Source organism: Carassius auratus, chromosome 4 (assembly GCF_003368295.1).
Source record: "Carassius auratus strain Wakin chromosome 4, ASM336829v1, whole genome shotgun sequence".
NCBI classification, from domain to species: Eukaryota; Metazoa; Chordata; class Actinopteri; order Cypriniformes; family Cyprinidae; genus Carassius; species Carassius auratus.
The window spans coordinates 21,909,655-21,929,899 of NC_039246.1; the positions used below are offsets into that span (position 1 = coordinate 21,909,655).

Consider the following 20,245-nt stretch of genomic DNA (forward strand, 5'->3'; position numbering starts at 1 on the left):
TAACCTGATTGGCTAAGTACCAAACCCTTCACTAGCTAGTATCCAGTGCTGTGAAGTCAAAGTCAAAAAAAAAGTGTGTATGATGTTTTTTATATGTGCCGAAAAGTCTTGTGAAATCTCTTTGGTGCAGAAATTTACAAAATATTTTATTATGTGAAATATCAAAAATGTCCTGACTGGCTGTGGTGTCTTCACAGTTTCACTTACAGCTCTCTACAGTGTCAAGTACAGAGTTTATATTCTATTTTTGCCTGTTTTTGTGTGTGTACTCACCGCAGACTATATTGCATTTATCTTTTGATCAATTATTCAGCTATGGCTGCATAGTCCAGCCAGAGAGCACGTTTTTTTTTTTTTTTTGCTTTCTTACAGCATTGCACTAATATTTATTAAATTTGAAGCATCAAATCTGCAGTTTATAAGGAGGAACGCACAGTCCTTCAAATCAATAGACCAAACTCCAAACTACTCCCTAAAAACAGCTACTTTGGAAAATCCAAGTTGTCCTTGGAGTTTTGGTTGGAGTGTTTAGCGTTGATGTTTCTGTGCAGCTGATTAAATCTTGATTTCATTTATTCATTTTTAATTGTGTAGATGAACAAAGAGAATTTTAAGTCAACTTGAAATCCCTTTTCAGTCAGACACATCCCATGTTGCGCAACTAAAATAGATTTCAAATTCTGCTTCATATTGGTTTTGAAGGCGGAGGTTTTATGCTGTTTTACACATGGAGCCCTTGACTGCAGCGTCTGCACAGATCAGATCCTTCAACACTACAGTCATATCAGACCTGACATCAGTCAGTTGAGCGTAAATCTCCTCCTGTCGTCTTAGCTAGCTGGTGATTTTACACCACATTAACAAGGTACAGTAGTCATGTCTCATGTCTCACTTGTATTATTCTGTTCACTGTTACAGACATTGGCCTTTTCGAGCCACTCCAGCATAAGACTTTGAGCAGTTAAGACTTTTTTCACTTGCATAAAAGCAGGATCTATCGTTCCGTGTAGGGTGCAGGCGTCATGCGAGGACACTTCCGGGCCCTCTGCTGTTTAATCCTGTGGTGTTTTGAAGCTTGGATCCAATCAGCGGCCTGGTGCTGTGCGGGATGTGACAGGGCTGCTGGTCTAATGCCGTTGATCTGCCTGCTGTGGGCCCTTATGTCACTGTCGACAGCGGCAAGCCCTGACTTAAACTAGATTCTTAACACCAGAAGCAAGCCTATTTCAGATGATCACTTTATGAGATTACTTTGAATGGATTTGATGTACTACAGTAATGTGTCACATGCATGCAATCTGATTTGAAATATATTGGATTAAGGAATTGCATTCCTTATTCATTTATATGGAAAGTGGCATTTATATGGAGTTTGTTTAGTGGCCTATTTCATGATGGTTGTCCAAGAATCAAATAGATCAAAACTAATGTACATATCAAATATTGAAATATATCAAACTTGCATACAGTACTGGTCAAAAGTTGTTATTTTTATTTTATTTTTATTTTTTTTAAGAAATTAGTAGTTTCATTCTGTAAGGATACCTTAAATTGATTGAAAGGAGCTATACAGTCATGTATAATGTTTAAAAATATCTATATATATTTTATCTTGTGAACTTTCTATTCCTCAAAAAATTCTGAAATAAATCTATCATGTCTCCATAGAAATATTAAGCAGCCAAACTGTTTTCAACATTGAAAATAATAAGAAATGAGAAGAAAATCAGCATTTTTTTAAATTAATTTTAAGGAAATTATTAATTTAATTTATCTATTAATTTCTGATGCTAAAAATTTAACTTTGCATCATAGAATAAATGACATTTTAAATGTAAAATGCAGTTTTTCTGATTACGAACTACTATATATATATAATATATATATATATATATATATATATATATATATATAATATATATATATATATATATATATATATATATATATATATATATATATATATATATATAGTTTGTAATTTGTAATATCTATAATTTCTTTTAAAGCAAGATTGTATTTTATATAAGTGTATGTGATCAAGTCAGCTGTTTGTTTCCTAACGGTTGAAGTCAACAAATATTTTCACTCAACCCACTGACTACTCAGTTTTGACAATATGTAATTTTGTGCAATTTTACTGTTTAGTCAAATCACATTGTTCTCACTAGATGTTCCATACTGCATGATTTTTTTTTTCTGCATGTTCCACAGTTTCATTCTTGGTCTGGCATGTCTGTGGGTTTGTGTGCAAGAATGAGTAGGAGTGTGTGAGAATGCGTGTAGAAAGTGTGAGAGAAATGAGAGAAACTGTCATGACGTCTTTTTTTTTTTTTCTCCTCGTCTTTGTATTGGAGGCTGACTTTTTCTCTTGATTCCTTTTGATCCCCACATAGAGCAGCATTCCCTTATTATCATTGGTAAAGGCAGAAATGTGACATGTCCCCTCATTGGCTCATCGTGTCCTCACTCACAGTCAAACCTCACAGCATTGGTCCAGCGCGCTGCTGTATATCTTCCTTTACGTTGCCTCAGAGGCCTGCTGGATTTTTACACAAAGCACCAGCACTCGCTCCATAGTTGCTAGGTAACTGGCAGGCTCTGGTTCATTTCCAGTTGTCCTGGTTGGGAGGCGCTGGTTATAAATGGATCTGAGATGGATAACGGCGAGTTGCCGTGACAATGATGGCCTTGGGCTTGTTTGAATTGTACCCACTATGGATGGACTGGATATGGCTCCTGAGTGGCTAGTTGTTGACTGGACACCAGGCAGCATCTTCCACTGGACCGATGTCTCTCAGTGAGCTGAAACCCGCCAATACTAGTAATGAAAAATGAACAAATTAGTGCTGTTCCAAGCAAATCCGTGTAGACCAATAAAGTAGCCCCAGAATGCAGGAGATCAGGAAGATTTGTGGACACATTGTACACGCACGTATACTAGACCTCATTACGTTCACTGTGTGGGTTGTGTTGGCTAGTAATCTTGGCAGTAAAAACCTGTTATGTCTGCACTGATTGGCTCTCTACATTCTGTCCGCTGTAGCAAGGGAGACATGCCACATGTTATTAAGCATTTTATGGAAAGCATTCTATGCCATATGAACAAAAAATATTGAGTTACAGAGAGATTGGAAGGGTGACGTCAAGCAGAAGAAACCAAAGTGCTCACGGCTGGTTTTCATGGGCTTAAAGGTCATTTGACCAATCGTGTAAGCTTTCCAGCTCATTAGCCAATCAATGTGCTTCACATATTACCCTTCAGATAAAAAAATAGAAGAAATGGGGATGGTAGGTGCAAAATTTCTTTTTTCATAATTTACTAATCACTCTTTAAAGTAGTGATTCTAAAAATATTAAAACTAAAACCAAAATAGGGGAAAATAAACTAGTCGACATCACTTGTGGTTGGTATTGATTATGAATACACTGTTAGCATGATAAAACCCTCTTAGGGAAGTTGTGCTTCTTTAAAGCAGTGATTAGAAAAATAATAAAGCTAAAACAAAAATAGTCAAAAATATACTATAGTTAACATCACTGGTTTTGGTTGGTGAATCCACCACTAGCATGTTAGCTATTAGCATGCTAACCCCCCTCAGAAAACTTGTGTCTCTCTAATTCGACCTGTTAAAAGTAGTGATGCTCAAAATATTTAAACTAATAGAGGAAAAGAAAATAGGAAAGACATAAACTAGCTGACATAACTTGATTTTTGGCATGTTAGCTGTTAACATGGTAAAACCTTGAAGTTGCATCTGTCAATTTATCCTCTTTAAAGCATGGACATTAAAATATTAAAACTTAAAAAATAGGGAAAATATACCAATGGTCAGATGGTGATTTTGGTTACTAGCAAAATATTTGCTGGGACGTAGTGTTGCATTGTGGGATTGAGGTAACAAGAGGGAAAACGGAACAAGTGAGTGAAAAGAGGGACTTAGTGTTTTCCTGGTCATCAAAATCCAATGCACGAATGCTACTGTAAGCACAAACAGTACTGTATTCACATCCTCCCCATCAGACAGGCATCTGCGCCTCAGCTCCCTCAATTAGGAGGAACTGCTCATCCATACCACAGCTCATTCTGAGCTCTATTACTTATGTCTGCTGGTGCCACAAGCATGAGATCATAGAGAGTTATGTGGCTGAGAAGTATTGCTCTGGCCTGACCTGACCTTTAAAGAAGTGCTTGATCTTTATGAAGACATTTTACGTATTGAGTTTTAACCTTTCATTTTACAGTCTTTAGAAGGCATTCGCAGCCCATATTACTCAGATGATGTATTTCAGAGTGAATTGGGATGGTCAAAAGGCTAAAAATTTAAGGCGAGACTTGATTGGATTGTAGATTGTGAAAAGTGGACATTATAAATGAAAAATAAAGCAAAAAAAAAAAAAGCCACAACCAAGATTAAAATGCTTTAACCATTTGCTTTAACCAAAAATAACTAGCTCTCAGACCAGACTAGGAAAACTAATTCAGATCTGTAAACGAATTAGGCATTTTTAAAAATGTGTGTTTCGCTAGGTCGGTATATATATATAAAAAAAAAAAAAAAAAATGGTATTTAAAATTTAAATGAACTTTAAAAGAGATATTTATCAGTTAACCGAAATCAAAGTATTAAAATGATTAAAGCTGAAATCAAAATAAACTAACCCATGCAGTTACCTTATATTACCAGTAGTACTTTCTTAGGTAAGTACACTGTAAGTGCATGCAAGTACACATACTGTAAAATAAAGTGCAACCATAAAGTGTTACCATAAAGACTATAATAGTATATGAATAATACTAAAATAATACTGATGTGTCATTGACAACAAGACTAGGAACGTATGTTAAAGTTTAATATTTAATTTTGGCGCCACTTTCATAAACAGCTGAAGCTTGAAAAATAATCCGTGTGTGAAACAGGTTTCCCAAACACTCCCTCCATCTTCCATTGGTCAATAAACGGAGTCCCTTCCCCAAACACGAGCCATTGGTAGAGTAAAAGTTGCAGTGCCGAGCTTTCTGGGGAAGTGAGAAATGTTTTAGGAGAATGAATCGCTGAATATATACAGTAGTTGTCTCTGCATATTAAAATGGTTTAGAAAAAAAAGTGTGTGTGCATCAGTCCTTTAAAGTACATCCATGTCAACAGTTTGTGTGCGGCTGGTGTGGAGATTGCATTTCTGCTGCTGGTCCGCTGAGGTTAATCCCTCTTCAGACCTGCTTCTTGCTCACTTTCTCTAATCTAATGGGATTAACTGTCATTTTACATCCAACACTGCAGTAATTACACCCACAGAAAAGATATTTCACAAGACTCCATTACGCATGAAACGGCTGAATGTTTTTAACAGCACTTCAATTATTGTGTAAAAATGTCAGTGGTCTCTCTGGTTTGTGCTGTTCTCTTTTTACAGAGCACCCAAATCTTTCACACACTCAGTGATTTTCTTTGTCCACTGAATGGACAATGAGGATCTGCCCGATTAGGTGTCAAATAGACAGATAAACACTCTAATTTGACTGCATTCATTTGTGGCATATTAAGATTTTGGATTTGAAAGGTCAGCAGCATGCTGTCTGATAAACTGCAGTTGGAGTTTATTGTCCTCTCATGCAGTTGGGTGTTTGAGTCAGAGTTTACAAACTAACAGCTTTAATTCTTGGCCCTTTAGACTGTCTTTCACAGTAGAATTGCAGTTTTTATTCATAGGACCTGATTTACTAACAACTTTCGCCGGTGCAAACCATCTTTTGGCATTAAAAGAGTACTGCAAAAGAGAGAGAATCGGACTCACAATCAAAGGGTTGTGAGTTCGAGTCTCGGGCCGGCAGGAATTTTGGGTGAGGTGAGTGCATGTACAGTTCTCTCTCCACCTTCAATACCCCAACTGCTCCCCGGGCGCCGCAGCATAAATGGCTGCCCACTGCTCCGGGTGTGTGTTCACAGTGTGTGTGTGCACTTCAGATGGGTTAAATGCAGAGCACAAAGTATGGGTCACCATACTTGGCTGAATATCATGTCACTTTCACTTTCACTGTCAGGATTTACTAAGGACGCACAGTGAAGAATTAGCGCTGAAAAGACTTGTACACAGTTATTTCTGACCTTATTGAATATTCATTTGTAGGAATTCATTTGTACAAAATTTATGGAAGGAGAGTATTAATATGAATCACACTACTCAGTTTACTAACATTTGTGCTCGTCAAATTATTGTTTTTTGTGCCATTATTTATAGCCCTACAAAATCATATCTTAAACTGTTACCACCCACACCTGATCAGAATGGGCTCTGATTATTTGCGACTATGCTAATTTGGTATATTGCATTGTTCGATAAATAAATGAAATGTTGCATCTGCACTCTTGAATTTGCAAAATGTCAGTAAATAATCCACAGAAATTTCCACGCCCATCGGCACTGTTTTGGAATTGTGCTCTCATGCTAATTTGCCCTGTTTAGTAAATGTGGCCCCCTAGTATTTAATTTGTAGGCAAATCGTAGACTGAAAGAACATATTGCAACTTTTATATTGCAAAGTTTGAATTATTGTTTTAATTTTGGATTTAGTTATTATGTAAAGTGCTTTTATCATTATTTGAATTTTTTTCATAGTTTTTAGTAAAATGTTTTGTATATTTTTAGTTAAACTTTAACAGTTTAATCTTAGCTTTATTTCAATTTATTCAAAAATATTTTTTTAATAGTGTGCAAAGACAAATTTACATCACCTACCTCTTTGTAGTGTACCGTTTGCATTTTAATGTAGCATTAGCATCTAGCTAGTGCATTACCTTTGTAATCACTAGGCCTCAAACATACAATATAATGTTAACAAATTATCTTAAACTGAATTGAATTGAATGCAGCAGTTTGTGCAAGAGTGGTTTGATGAACCGTTTGAACAGATTGATTTTGCTCACGTTTTATACAGGAGTGACATCTTTATTTTTATTGTTACTAACAAAGAACGGTTACTGGAAAAGTCGAAAGAGAACCATGGCAAAGTCTTTTTCAATGAGCTTTTAGTCAGTATTAGCTCATATAATTCCTAAAAATCTACCAGAAATACCAACCAGGCACCTTTGCTGTACTATTTTTAGTGCTCTATGAATCCTAATCTTACATGCAGTACAGTTAGAATGTGAGTTAGGATGCAGTTCTGGTGCTCTAACACTGCAGTCAGCATACTGTACCCCAGATATGTTCACGAGCATTCGCAGTGATTAAAACACATGGCTGCTTCTCTTTATCACCCCTGCTGCATGTGTAATGAGAGGCTTATGCATATCATCTGAGCACCGCTCGTGTGATAGAGCCGTTTGCACTGTCGTCCGGTCTGTACAGTATTTCTCCATGGCATGTTGCTTCTCCACTGCAGCCCGCTCTACACATTTGCATTTAAATTAAATTCAGTCTCCTCTGCTTTTTACCGTCATGCAATACAGCAGTGCTGAACCTTACACACACAGCATCCTCTCTTTGTTCATTTCGTCCTGTTTTCTCTCCTTTTGTGTGTCCGTTTCCTGCTGCATTGGCATGCAAGCGGGAATATAAATAGCTCATATTAACTTGTGCATATCTATATTCAGATTTAAAGACCTATTGATACTTGCTGGTTGCAAGAACAGCATGAGCTTTCTTAAGTTTGTAAGCCTCAATCTGATTGGCTGGCTTTACTTAGTCTTTAGTATTTTAGTCTTTTGTATTTTAGATATAGATAGATTTTTAGAAACATTTTACACACTGTAAATATATATTTAGATAGATAGATAGATAGATAGATAGATCAAATGTCTTTTAGATTTTTACTGTATCGGCTCACCCTGAACTGAGCAGGAATAGCCTTGGCCAGAATAATTTACAAAGTGGACCAGACTTAATTGCCATAGTCAAAAACGCAAGTCTGACTACTTTAGACAAGCATAGCTGTGTGTTTGTGTACTTCACTTCTAATGTGAAACCTCCAGGCACATTGAAATCACATTTCGTATGGTTTAAACTCCCAAACTGGCAAAATATCTCAAGCAGACTGTCTAATTTCAGCGAGCACACATCCTGCTGTAGTCCTGGAGGGTTTTCCACCCAGTTCCAGTTTCTGTTGCCCTAACCACCTGTAATCTGGCCAGCGTGGGCCTGAGGGAGAGCGGCTGCTGGCTGCTTTACACTGGCTTGTTTCTGGCATCTCCAGAGGGTTTAAACAGGGTTAATGAGCCTCTGCTGCACTCAATCCTAAATCTCCTTACACAAATCGATTTTAGACATGAGACCCTTTAAAGAGAAACACAGGGGATCATTAGCCCAAAGCAGTCAAATCTGGCTCCTGTAAGTAGTTCTGCCCATGAAGATGGAAGCATTTTAGCCAGTATGAACAACTGTTTAGCCTGCAAACATTAGTTTTCTTTTATTGGATTAGCTCGTTTCTGTTTCTGATATTACTGTACATTAGATTGGCAAGGTATGTTTTTGGTACTGGGGGGTGAAGTGTAAGTGAAGGGGTTTAAAGTTGGTAACTGTGTGAAACTAACAGAAATTAAAAATGAAATCTTTGAAGTTGTCTTATATGAAATATGAGGTCTTGCTTAGGTCTGGAAAAGTTAAGTAAATTAATTTTTAAGAAAATGTCGAAAAACTACAATTTTTAATAATAATAATAATATATCATCTGCTCTAAAATATTTAATTGGCTTAATAAATCGCCAAGCCATGAATTATTCATAAACACAAATTAGTCTGAATTAATTCTGTCCATTCATTTACCAATATGTGGAAGGCGATTAGTGTCAAAGCGATTATTGAAAAACCTCATCCAGCAGTCATAAATTGGGAAGGTCATGGAAGAGTCCTGCTTCTTTATCTGCAGGTCATAATCTCAGCATCGGATTGTCAGTTCCGGACACTATGTCGTAATTGAAAGCCATGATTTGTGCTGAAAGGAAATAGCCTCCCATTGATTTGATTTTCCAGGATAAAACAGTAGCGCTCATTCTAAATGAAGCTAGAGAAGATTGTTGCTATAGGGACAAGAATGATGCGGCCAATGAGAAGCTACCATGTGTGTTGTGACTAAAGCAGCTTTTTAACATGCATTTGATGCCTCTGTGCAACCTGGTTTACAGTAATGGTTCAACTGAGTGACAGAACAGGGTTTATGTATGCTCATTAATTGGGTGAGTTAATTTCTCAGTTCGAGGTTGCAGTTTTTATACAGCAGGTATATGTGTGAGAGAGGCAGAGAAAGTGATAAAGAAAGCAAGAAATGGGGAAGAATGAAAAAGGTGGAGTCTTATAGACGTTATTGATCTTTTTTTGTTTGTGGTCTCTTTCCGAATGTGCTTTTTCATCAGATTGACTGGGGTTCTTTATTGACCATCTTTTACTGTTATTACACCCCTGATGCACCTCAGACAGTAAAACAAAAGCTCAATGGACAAAAAAAACTGAAGTTGCATAGAACAGACATATAAGACATAAAACGGCAGCATGATTTATTTGCACATGATGTCTGTGTGGTTTAAGCACCTGATTCACTAAAGGAATTATGGAAAGATGGCACATTTGCAGCGAGCAAATTAAAATGATTAAACTGAAATACGGCAGAGTACATGTTTAAAGGCAGCAAAGTTCATTGCAAACCAAGTGAGAGTTAGCATTTTCCAATATAATGATCCAAAGAACTCTGGAACAAGTTACATTTTTACAAAATCGTATTAAAACATGTATTGACGTATTTTCTTCTTCGCTTTTCTCGTCTCTTTCTCTCTGTCAGGTTCTTAAGATTAATTTGATCGGCCACAGGAAGAGAATACTCGCTTCACTTGGAGATCGACTGCACGAAGACCCTCCACAGAAACCACCACGGGCCATCTCCCTAAGGGTGAGTACAACTCCTCCTCTTTCTCCAACAAAATCTTCCCTCACACTATGTCTGTTATGTTTTTATTCACCTAGCAATGATAAATGCATAGTTCATCCGAAATGTCACCCATCATGCTATATTTTATGTTTGTTTGTATGCCTGTACATTTGGACAGAGAAATGCTTTTAAGAAAACTGAAAATGTCACTTTCTGTGCGATTCGGTTTTATCTGATGGCAGTCCTGAGCCCTGAGCCCTGACCCGCTCCAGGGATTTAACTTGATCTCCCAGGTTGGATCAGACAGCGGCTCTTAAACTGCAAGGCCTCCTTAGCCTCTTTTCCAGGAGCCCAGTCAATAGAAAAGCCAGTCCAGAGCATCAAAAATCAGAGTTGCTTTGAGCCACAGCTTATATTCCTTCTTAATCAAAGGACGAGGACAGTCTGATGTAGAAACAGTGGGCCATATGACTGATTCAAACACAAAGCAAAAACAGAAACACAGCTAGACCTCCAATAAGAAAATCCCTCGAGAAAGCTATGTGTTAGCATTCCCATTCATCTCAGAGGCAGTTGCTCTACTAACCACCCAAAACCTTTTCTGCAGGAGCCCACCGGGAACCACACTCCACCTCAGCTGTCCCCGTCTCTGAATCAGGCCTACCCTAACGCCGGCTCCCTGGACGTCCAGCATCTCATCATGCAGGCCGACGCCAGACGCAGACGCAACGACAACTACTTCGAGGACGTGCCGCGCTCCAAACTAGAGAGACAGATGGCACAAGTCAGTATGGTGAGTTAGTGCACTTGCGTCAAGTGCACTACTCTCCTCTGTCCTCCAGTTTTGATGTGATCAGTTGTGCTTCGTGCACCTTTATATCCAGATAGCATTTCAACAAATCAGCATTGTGGCGTGTTAAAGCGTGTTCGCGTTGGCGATTGTGAATGTCTTGTAGCTGGATCTCTCATTGTGAGCTTATCAGTGATGTGTGCGCCTGTGTGTTTTGCAGTGATTGTGAATAGAATGAGTTATTGCACCAAATGTAATGACAAAAGGTTACAAAAACCCTTACGTCCTCTTCCTCTTTTATACTGTATCAGTTTTTCCTGCCCTGTGGCTCTATATATCATCACAGAGGAAGAGAGAGAATAAGAGAGAAAGGGGGAGAAAAAGGCTTTAGACTGAATACAAAAAGCTGAACTGAGCTGCTTAGCAACTACACTGAAAAAACTTGAAAGAGATTTCTCTCAGAAATTGCTAGTTGATTTCACAAAAAGCAGCAGCAAGTAACATTGAATTAAATATAACATTTTTAAGAAAATAAAAATAATATAAAAAAAATAGTTTACATAATATGTGTGTATAGTATGTATATTTATTCTGTATATATAAAGACACACACACATACACCATATATTTTGTAAATATTAACTTTTATTTAGGTGTATATATTTATATTCATATAAATTCTATAATATATAAATATATTTTAAATAAACGTAAAAAAAATTCTTAAATATATAAGTGCATGTATGCATGTATATATACATAATAAATATACACACTCCACACACATTATGTGAACAAAATCTATTATTTCGGATGCGATTAATCGTTTGACAGCACTAGTATATATTGAATGTGCATTCTGCTGATTTTATTGGCTTTCATTGGTTATTTTTTTAATTCAGTAGAATTAAAATTTAGTAAATTTTAAAAGTCAACATTTTTCCAAAGTTACGCAATACAGATGACAGCATTGTCAAAATGTTCCCCTTTTACACGGATTTGCGAAAATGGCTAAAAATGCTTTATGCGTGCAGGCCAGTAGATGACATTGTCACTTTGTAAAGTATAGATTGAACGCGTAAAATGCGCGCGTCCACATTCCCATAGATTGAACACGTAAAATGTATGCGTGTGAAGCCACCATTTTCACAAATACACCTTTTTTTGTAGTTGTATACTGAAATGTACATTTTAAAACTCCTTTTCTGAAGTTTGCTTTTTCAAGCCCCTAAAACAGTGTAAATGAATGCCCATAAAGCATTAAAAGTTTTCCATTTTAGTGCAAAATGGTCTTGTGTATATGTACCCTATGATTATCGTAGATGTACATGATTGAGTGATTAAGTATTAAAAAATAAATAATATCAGTTTTTGTGATTGTAACTTAAACACTGGACTTTGATTTAATAACTTTGTTTTTCCATTACCCTCCCTTTCAGCAAGGGGAATGGTGCGAGCCAATCACGTTACGGCCTCCGAACGAGGCGACGTCATCTACGCCGGTGCAGTACTGGCAGCACCATCCAGAGAAGCTTATATTCCAGTCATGTGACTATGAAGCATATGTAAGTGTGGGTGTTTAAAGCGATGAATAAAGAATGTTTCTCTGATTCAAACACTCTAAATGTAAGCGTTCGAAGAATATAGATGTGGATTTGGCCTTGGCGAGCTCCTGTAAGCCATCAGATAGCAAAAGAGAAAACGTGAAAGCTATCTGCGAATCCTTCAGTTGTTCAGTGGTGAATAATGGTGTTTTAACCTTCAATCAATACAGCTTTTTTCAACTCTCTCTGGGCCCGAGCATCTCTAGTATTAGCTTACATAAACCCACTCTGTTTCCTAGCAACAGCCGTGTAAATTTGATTGGCTTATTCTCCTGTGCCAAAAATCACTGATGGAGTTTATGAACAGAATCCATGCGTGTAAGTGTGATTGACCCACAGAGGTCAAAGGTCAAGAGTTTATTCCCAGTGTGGGGCTGTGAAGGAACAGACAGATCTGTGGATCAATGCTTATTCCACGAAGTAAAATATATTGCTAAATCAATTGATATTATACTTAAACAATGATGTTCCTGAATCTCATGGCGCTTTCAGTCAGTAATGAGACGCTTCCCTGACAAACATGAACACCTCAATTATTATTCTTTTATTTAAAACTGCTATTGTTTTATCAAATTATAAAACATATGAAATCTAAGCAAATATAATTTACATAAAAATTAAATGAAACATTGAAATGAAATGGAATTAAATAATTATAAATATTTATGTATAAATATTTGTAAAAATTAAATGTAATACATAATGAAGAATTACAGATATAGAGATGTTGTGTGCTTAAATTAAGCTACAAATACAAAAGTAATTGAGGATACCTGTAGGTGTGATAAATGGTCTAGAGTGGATTTTGTTTCATGTGAAACACAGTCCGCTGGCTCTCAAGGTTGTCCTTGTCCGATACCCAGCAGTGCATCAGATCACAGCACTAACTAAGCTCTTTCCAACCAATCTCTTCCTACACACTTCATTGTACAACTGCTTTTCCATTCAGTTATTGATTTAGCTGACAGTTGTACTCTCAGTAATGGACAGTTGCATACCTACTGTACCATTGGGAAAGAAACACCTGGAAATCAGGATTTTGTTGCTCTTTTAAAATAAAAGGAACATAGTGTTGCTTGATGTAAATCTCTGTATTTTGTGGAAACAAAAAAAATAATTAAGAATAATTTGAATACTGAGGTCGATTTGTCAGGACCATGCATACTTCAACATTTGACCACCCTCACATTGACAGCTGTTACTAGTTTTACATGCAAATAGTTTAAACAATAAAAAAGAACATTTACATGTAAAAGTTTGTGTAAAACTAAATCGTTAAAATATATCATTCATAAACTAGCTGTAGTGAAAACTAATTTAAAAATATAAATGTATAGTTTTTTTTTTACACAAATATAATTTAAAATGGTAGTAATAAAAAATAATAGTATAAAAATATCTAGTTTATAAATTAATATAAATACTTATTTTTATATTAAAATAATTAAAGTGATAATAATAATAATGTATATATAATAGTGTCAAATTTCCAATATTAATAATACTATTAAAATAACACACACACACACATATAAACTGTGTGTGTGTATATATATATATATATATATATATGTATATGTAATTTTTATCTACTTTTTTAAAATAAAAGTAAATGTGTTTGTCAGTTTCTGATTGTGTGTGTTTGTTCTGCAGTATCTGGGCTCTATATTGGTGAAGGAGCTGCGCGGTACAGAGTCCACGCATGATGCCTGCGCAAAAATGAGGGTAAGAGTTGTGTCGCCATGGCAACCACTAAACGATCTGTCTAGTCATGTTCCCGCTGCCCTCAGGTCACTATGACACACAGTCATTGACAAAACAGGAAATTTCTCTGTTCTTAAAGGACTGTGAGAACGTGGTGTACTAGGGATTAACACGCACGCAAGGGTATGTGAAGGGAAATAATATTAAGGCCAATTACGATTTTCCCATAATCCCATAAATAACCTACTTCCCTCAGCATATGAATGCAGTGACCTCGCTTTACCTCAGAATACACCTTCTCTTACCTCAGTGCCCTCCGGCTGCCCCATTCTCGTGAGATTGATCAACACGGCGGGTCAGTTCGGCCGCCCTGCTTTTGTATGCATGTAAAACACCATCTGTTCTCCTTCTCTCTCCTTTCTGATGAGACCCAGAGATTTCAAGACCTCCCGCCCTTGCTTATCCTCAAACACATTAATACATTCAGAGGGTGTAAATTTAGGTCCTCCGTCTCTCGCTCTTTGTTTTATGCAGAATAATTTGACAGGTACAGAACAGTAGAGACCTGCTGATGCACAGGAAACTGCTGAAAGAGAGAGAGAGCAAGGGGAGAAATGAGGTCCAGATGAATATGTATTCCCCTCTGACAACTGATATGACAGCATAGGAAGATATGAAAATGAATTCTGATTCTGAGGTTCATCATCGTCATCCTCAGCCGCATGTGATTTATGCCCCTGCAGCCTGAAGTGGTCTTCCAACCTGGTTTGCTGGTTTTGACAGATCGCTCTCATTGGCTGGCCAATAAAAACAGACTGGGAGACCAGTTAAAACCACCTTGTATAAGCATCTTTATATGTGGTATATGACATCAGTAACTTTTAAACCCAATAAGGCCAGGTTTGTTCATGAGATGACACACTATCTGGGTTATTGCAGGGGACTGAATGACATTACGTGTAAATAATTTAGTGTGTGTTTGAGTTTGTATTAAGCAGATCTCAGTCAGTGTGTGATGGGGCCTCATGAATGTTAATGTCGGAGACTTAAGACTGTCTGCTGATCTCTCCTCCTCTCATCCTCTCTGTAAGAAGTCTACAGAACAGATGAAGAAGATTCCCACCATAGTACTGTCTGTCTCCTATAAGGGCGTCAAGTTTATTGATGCCACTAACAAGGTACTCATCAATTTGAACTCTTAATTTATACTTAGATTGTTATAATAACTTTAATTTCCCTTAATAAGATTGAAATTGTCTCAGTCAAAAAAAAAAAAAAAAAATGCAGCTGAATTAATCACAATAAAAATTGCATGCCAGTAAAGGACATTAGATAATTCAATGCTGAGGAAGCATTGAATCGATATTACGAGATGTGCTATTATAAGTCTCTTTATGATGTTTAATTGCAATTTTATTCAGTTGGCTAGTTTATACATACACACAAATCACATTATATTGACAGTATGTTAGAAATGTAGAAAAGAAAAAATATTATTGATTTTTGGTCGTATTTTTCTCTCTGATATAGAACATTATAGCCGAGCATGAGATCAGGAATATCTCGTGTGCCGCGCAGGACCCTGAAGATCTGTCCACGTTTGCGTACATCACCAAGGACCTGAAATCCAGCCATCATTACTGCCATGTGTTTACAGCTTTTGATGTGGTTAGTAACACGTCAGAAATAAATGCACTTATGAACTTCCTGATGAAGTATAAATGAAAAGGAGACATTAAATCAAAGTTGCAAAAAATTCAGAGGAATATTACATTTTATAAATAAAAATAAAATCATTATTCAAATATTAATGAAAATATTTGTGGTTATGACTTTAAAGAAAAGTATAAAGGTTATAAAGGAGTTAAGATTAGTATCACTTTAATCAATATTATCAAATGAACATGACAAAAGGTCAAAAGTGGTGAAACTATGAAAGTCACTTTTGTTTTTGTTTTTTGTAATCATGATTAGTTAAATGTATAGTGATTATTCATATATAATATATTATAGATAATAAAAATTGTTTGTGAAATCACTTGGTCATTTTATAGCATCTATGCAGTCATTTAAAGTACAAACCACATTTTCTTATATTAAATAGCTTTGGTGGCATGTTTTTTACATTTTCAGTTAAGTAAACTTGATTTTTTTTTTTCTGTGTTACCGTCTGTCACAGTAACACCACAGAGCTGTCTCTGCGTCAGCTATTCACAACACATTAATAATTTATAATATGCTTAAAGCATGTTTTTAATCATTTAAAAATCACTAAGCTCTGAAATTAGGTGGAAATGAGGAAATGTAGCTGCCAAATGTAGTAGCACTAAATTGAACTCAGATCTTGAGGGCATTTCCGTCATTTTCTCAACTGATTTGCAACAGCGTAGATCCCCCACAAGTGTGAATTGTGAGTTGATTTTTGAAAGAGCATCTCTGATCGTCTCTGTGTGTTTTCATATAGAATCTGGCCTATGAGATTATCCTGACGTTGGGCCAGGCGTTTGAGGTGGCGTATCAGTTGGCCCTCCAGGCCAGAAAGAGCGGCCACGGGTCATCCACTCTGCCAGAGAGCTTCGACAGCAAACCCTCCAAACCTGTCCCTAAACCTCGCGTAAACATACGCAAGTCTGTGAGTCACTTTGCCCTTTCAGCACTAACACACGCACAAACACTGACTAGAGCCTCTAACCTCAGCCTGTCTCACCTCATCCATCCGTACATATGTACACCTACACTGCTGCCTGCACACCTTGAACACAATCTGTGTGTGCTCAAGCTGAGTGATGCATCATGGGAAACAAAGTCTCTGCCTTGAGCTGCTAGAATGTGTGACCAGAATTACATTTTGATTTGGTGTACTGATTGAAATCTGGTGTTGATCCACTGTGTGTCAAAAGTTAAACTGTTATTAACAACAAAATCACTTGAATTTGCCAATTTCTTATTAATATCAATGCTGAAAACACTTAATATTTTTTACGTAAACCATGATACTTTTCTAAATACCAAAGAACAGCATTCATGTGATTATTAAAGATTTTGTAAGTCGTGTAAATGTAATTTAGTGTGTAATGTGTTTTTTCTATTTTTTTTTATTAAAACATCAATTAATTTCTTTTGTAATATTGCTATGATAGTTTTCGGAGTTATTATTATTAACTAATACTAGAAGGGGAAAAAAATCTAATCTTCAAACTTCAATCTTACTTTATTTCCGCCAGTTGCCAAAGCAACCTTTCTCATTTTCATTTAACTTCACATTATTAATATTAATTTAGTTTCACTAGACAAATTCAATTGAAATAAAAGACAAACTACTGTATATACCCATATGAAAAAAAATACTAAAACATTAAGTAAAATTAAAATTAAAACAGAAAATATAAAAAATCAACACCAATTCAAAATGTTAATAATAGTACCTCAATGATACAATATAAAACTCTGATATATATTCAATATAACATTTTTAACAACACCATGACAGATAAATACTTTAAATTGTTGTGTTGCACATTATAGTTCACATCTTACAATCTTATGTTTGTTAATTAAAATGGCTATTCTTTTAGGCCTAACTGTTTTGTTTTATTGTTTCAGAGGGAGCTTTTCTTGTCAATGTTATTTTATTAATATATTATTTTATCTTATCTTATCTGAAGGCCTAAAAATTTAGTATCCGATCTGGCCCTCAACCTAAAATCTTTGATCATTAAAAACAGCACAGATGAAACATGAATTTATAAGCCATTGATTGATTCCGACATTCGCATCATCTTCTTAGAGGCGCGCCAATATTTAAAATCAATATTGAGAAATTTGTGTTTGGCAGTTTTTTCTTCCCGTCAGCAAAAGTTTATTTGCATTCACCCCAGTGTGTCGCAGTCTGTCCCGAGGGACGGAGAGGTGAGTGTTTGATCTGTAAACGGCACACTCCATCTCCTCTCCCTTCAGTGTGTTTAAGGATGAAAGAGATTGATGAAAGCGTTTGCACGAAGCTCCAGCAAGTCGCTTCCTCCGGGGCAGCCTTCCTCTCCATCTGCCCTCATCCCAGTGCCCCTAGAGTGGGCACAGTACCTCCCTTCCCCCCTGCCACCAACAGGGATATTACCACTCTATGGAAGAGTCCCAGAATCATAAAAATAAAACACACCCTGCCTGTTGGAGTTGGATTACGATCAGGACAGAGAATAGACTGTTGCCTTGTTGAAAATAAACCGTTGCATTATTGAGTCCAGCTTGCAGAAATGACCCTCCCGGTGCTGCACTGTCTGTTTTAAAGACCACATAAAATGTGCGTCTATGTTATTAGAGTATATATATCTGTACAAATATAGGGCCAATATGGCACTTTAAATGGAACCATGGCATAACAGAACCATGCATGCAGTGAGAGATGTGGCTGAAATGGGCTTTGTAAATTCAAATCTGGCTCGCAACATTTTCCAATCCTCACACAGAACAGCCTCATTGACAGCAACCAATCTGGCTTCAGACTGCCTTAATCTCAGTTGTTAAAGCACTAAGACTGGTAAGAGCGGAATCCAAATCTTCAGTACTTATCCTGCTTGATCTGTCCGCTGCTTTTGACACTGTTAACCACCAGATCATCCTATCAACCATACTGGCAAAGGGCATCTCAGGAACCACACTTGGTTTGAGTCTTACCTATCAGATAGGTCCTTCAAAGTATCTTGGAGAGGTGAGGTGTCCAAGCAACATCTAATTACTGGGGTGCCTCAGGGCTCAGTTCTTGGACCACTTCTCTCTCTCTACATGGCATCATAAGGTTCTGTCATTCAAATGGCTTCATACCACTGCTATGCTGATGACAATCAACTCTACCTCTCATTCCATCCTGATGATCCAATGGTAGCTAGTCAGCTTGTCTAACATGCATTTCTTGCTGGATGATGGACCATCACCTTCAACTCAACCTTGCCAAGACAAAACTGCTTGTGGTTCCAGCAAACCCATCATTTCATCACACTTTCACCATCAAGTTAGGCACATCAACCATAACTCCTTAAGACCCAGAAGCCTTGGAGTTATGATTGATGATCAGCTGACTTTCTCAAACCACATTCTGCAGATTTGCTTTATTCAACATCAAGAAGATCAGGCCCTTTCTTTCGGAACATGTTTTTATATACAGCACATTTTTTTTATGTATATATTTTATTATTTCAAATAGTAAAAATGCCCTTAATTGAAGAGTCACCCATATGCATTCAAACGCAGGAGTGGACTCAAAGAAATGAACAGAACAGGTTGAAATAGAAAAAAGGGAGGGAAGGAATCTGTTCTGTATTGTGTCCATATGGACTAGAGGTACCTCAACATAATGAACAATTTCTCCTACACAAGGAAGAAATCAATATCTGAGTTACACCACACACAGTCACAGAGGATGCTGTTAGTGTTCAGAGTAACAATACACAAATAGTTTACTGTGCTTTGTACAGTAACAACTTTAGACAGTTTACAGTGCGATAGCTAGAGAAGTGTGCATTCTGTGCAAAATATGAGTAGTGCAAATACATTTAAAGTACTGTGACCAGAGCAGTAATAAAGCAGGTGCCGGTTAGATCAATTGGTGGTGTGGTGTGTAAAAAAAAAATATATATATATATATATATATATATCATGTAGCAAACACTTTTATCCAAAGCGACTTGGGTATGAGGACAGTGGAGGCAATCAAAAACAACAAAAAGAGCAATGATACATAAGTGCTATAACAAGTCTCAGTTATCTTGAACACTGTACAAGTAGCAAGGGATTTTAAATAAATATAATAAATAAAAAGAAAACAGAGCAGTAATAAAGCAGGTGCCGGTTAGATCAATTGGTGGTGTGGTGTGTAAAAAAAAAAAAAAATATATATATATATATATATATATATATATATATATATATATATATATATATATATATATATATATATATATATATATATATATATTAGTGCTGTCAAAATTAGCGCGTTAACGCATTCGATTAATTTGAAATATTTAACGCGTTAAAATAAAATAACGCAATTAACGCGGTTGCAGTTTTTTTTTATTTCCAGTTGTGGCCTATGTGTGTTCAACGTGCAAAGAAATATGGATAAGACCAAGGAAGGACTTTTAGATGGAAAGTTTCAGTATAAAACTCTGCCGGATTACTCTTCAGTCTGCCACAAGAAACATTATGACTGTATGACTGTAACAGTGCATAAATCAGACCTTTCTGTAACGCTAACGTTAATAAGCTTAAACGAAAATAAAGAAATAATTGTGT

The 20,245-nt window shown here is 36.5% G+C and overlaps 1 protein-coding gene across 5 annotated transcripts in view; it reads left to right on the plus strand.

Annotated features, from left to right (window-relative positions):
- LOC113062556 (ankyrin repeat and sterile alpha motif domain-containing protein 1B) overlaps nt 1–20,245 on the plus strand; it is a 124,002-nt gene that overhangs the window by 97,035 nt on the left and 6,722 nt on the right. For 3 of the 5 annotated variants that reach the window (XM_026232504.1, XM_026232481.1, XM_026232512.1), the window contains 7 exons: nt 9,773–9,880; nt 10,467–10,652; nt 12,089–12,214; nt 13,907–13,978; nt 15,049–15,135; nt 15,488–15,625; nt 16,422–16,589. In XM_026232504.1, the coding sequence (XP_026088289.1) occupies nt 9,773–9,880; nt 10,467–10,652; nt 12,089–12,214; nt 13,907–13,978; nt 15,049–15,135; nt 15,488–15,625; nt 16,422–16,589 (885 nt within the window). The remainder of the gene's footprint in view (nt 1–9,772; nt 9,881–10,466; nt 10,653–12,088; nt 12,215–13,906; nt 13,979–15,048; nt 15,136–15,487; nt 15,626–16,421; nt 16,590–20,245) is intronic. The other 2 variants (XM_026232488.1, XM_026232497.1) reach the window with 2 other exon arrangements.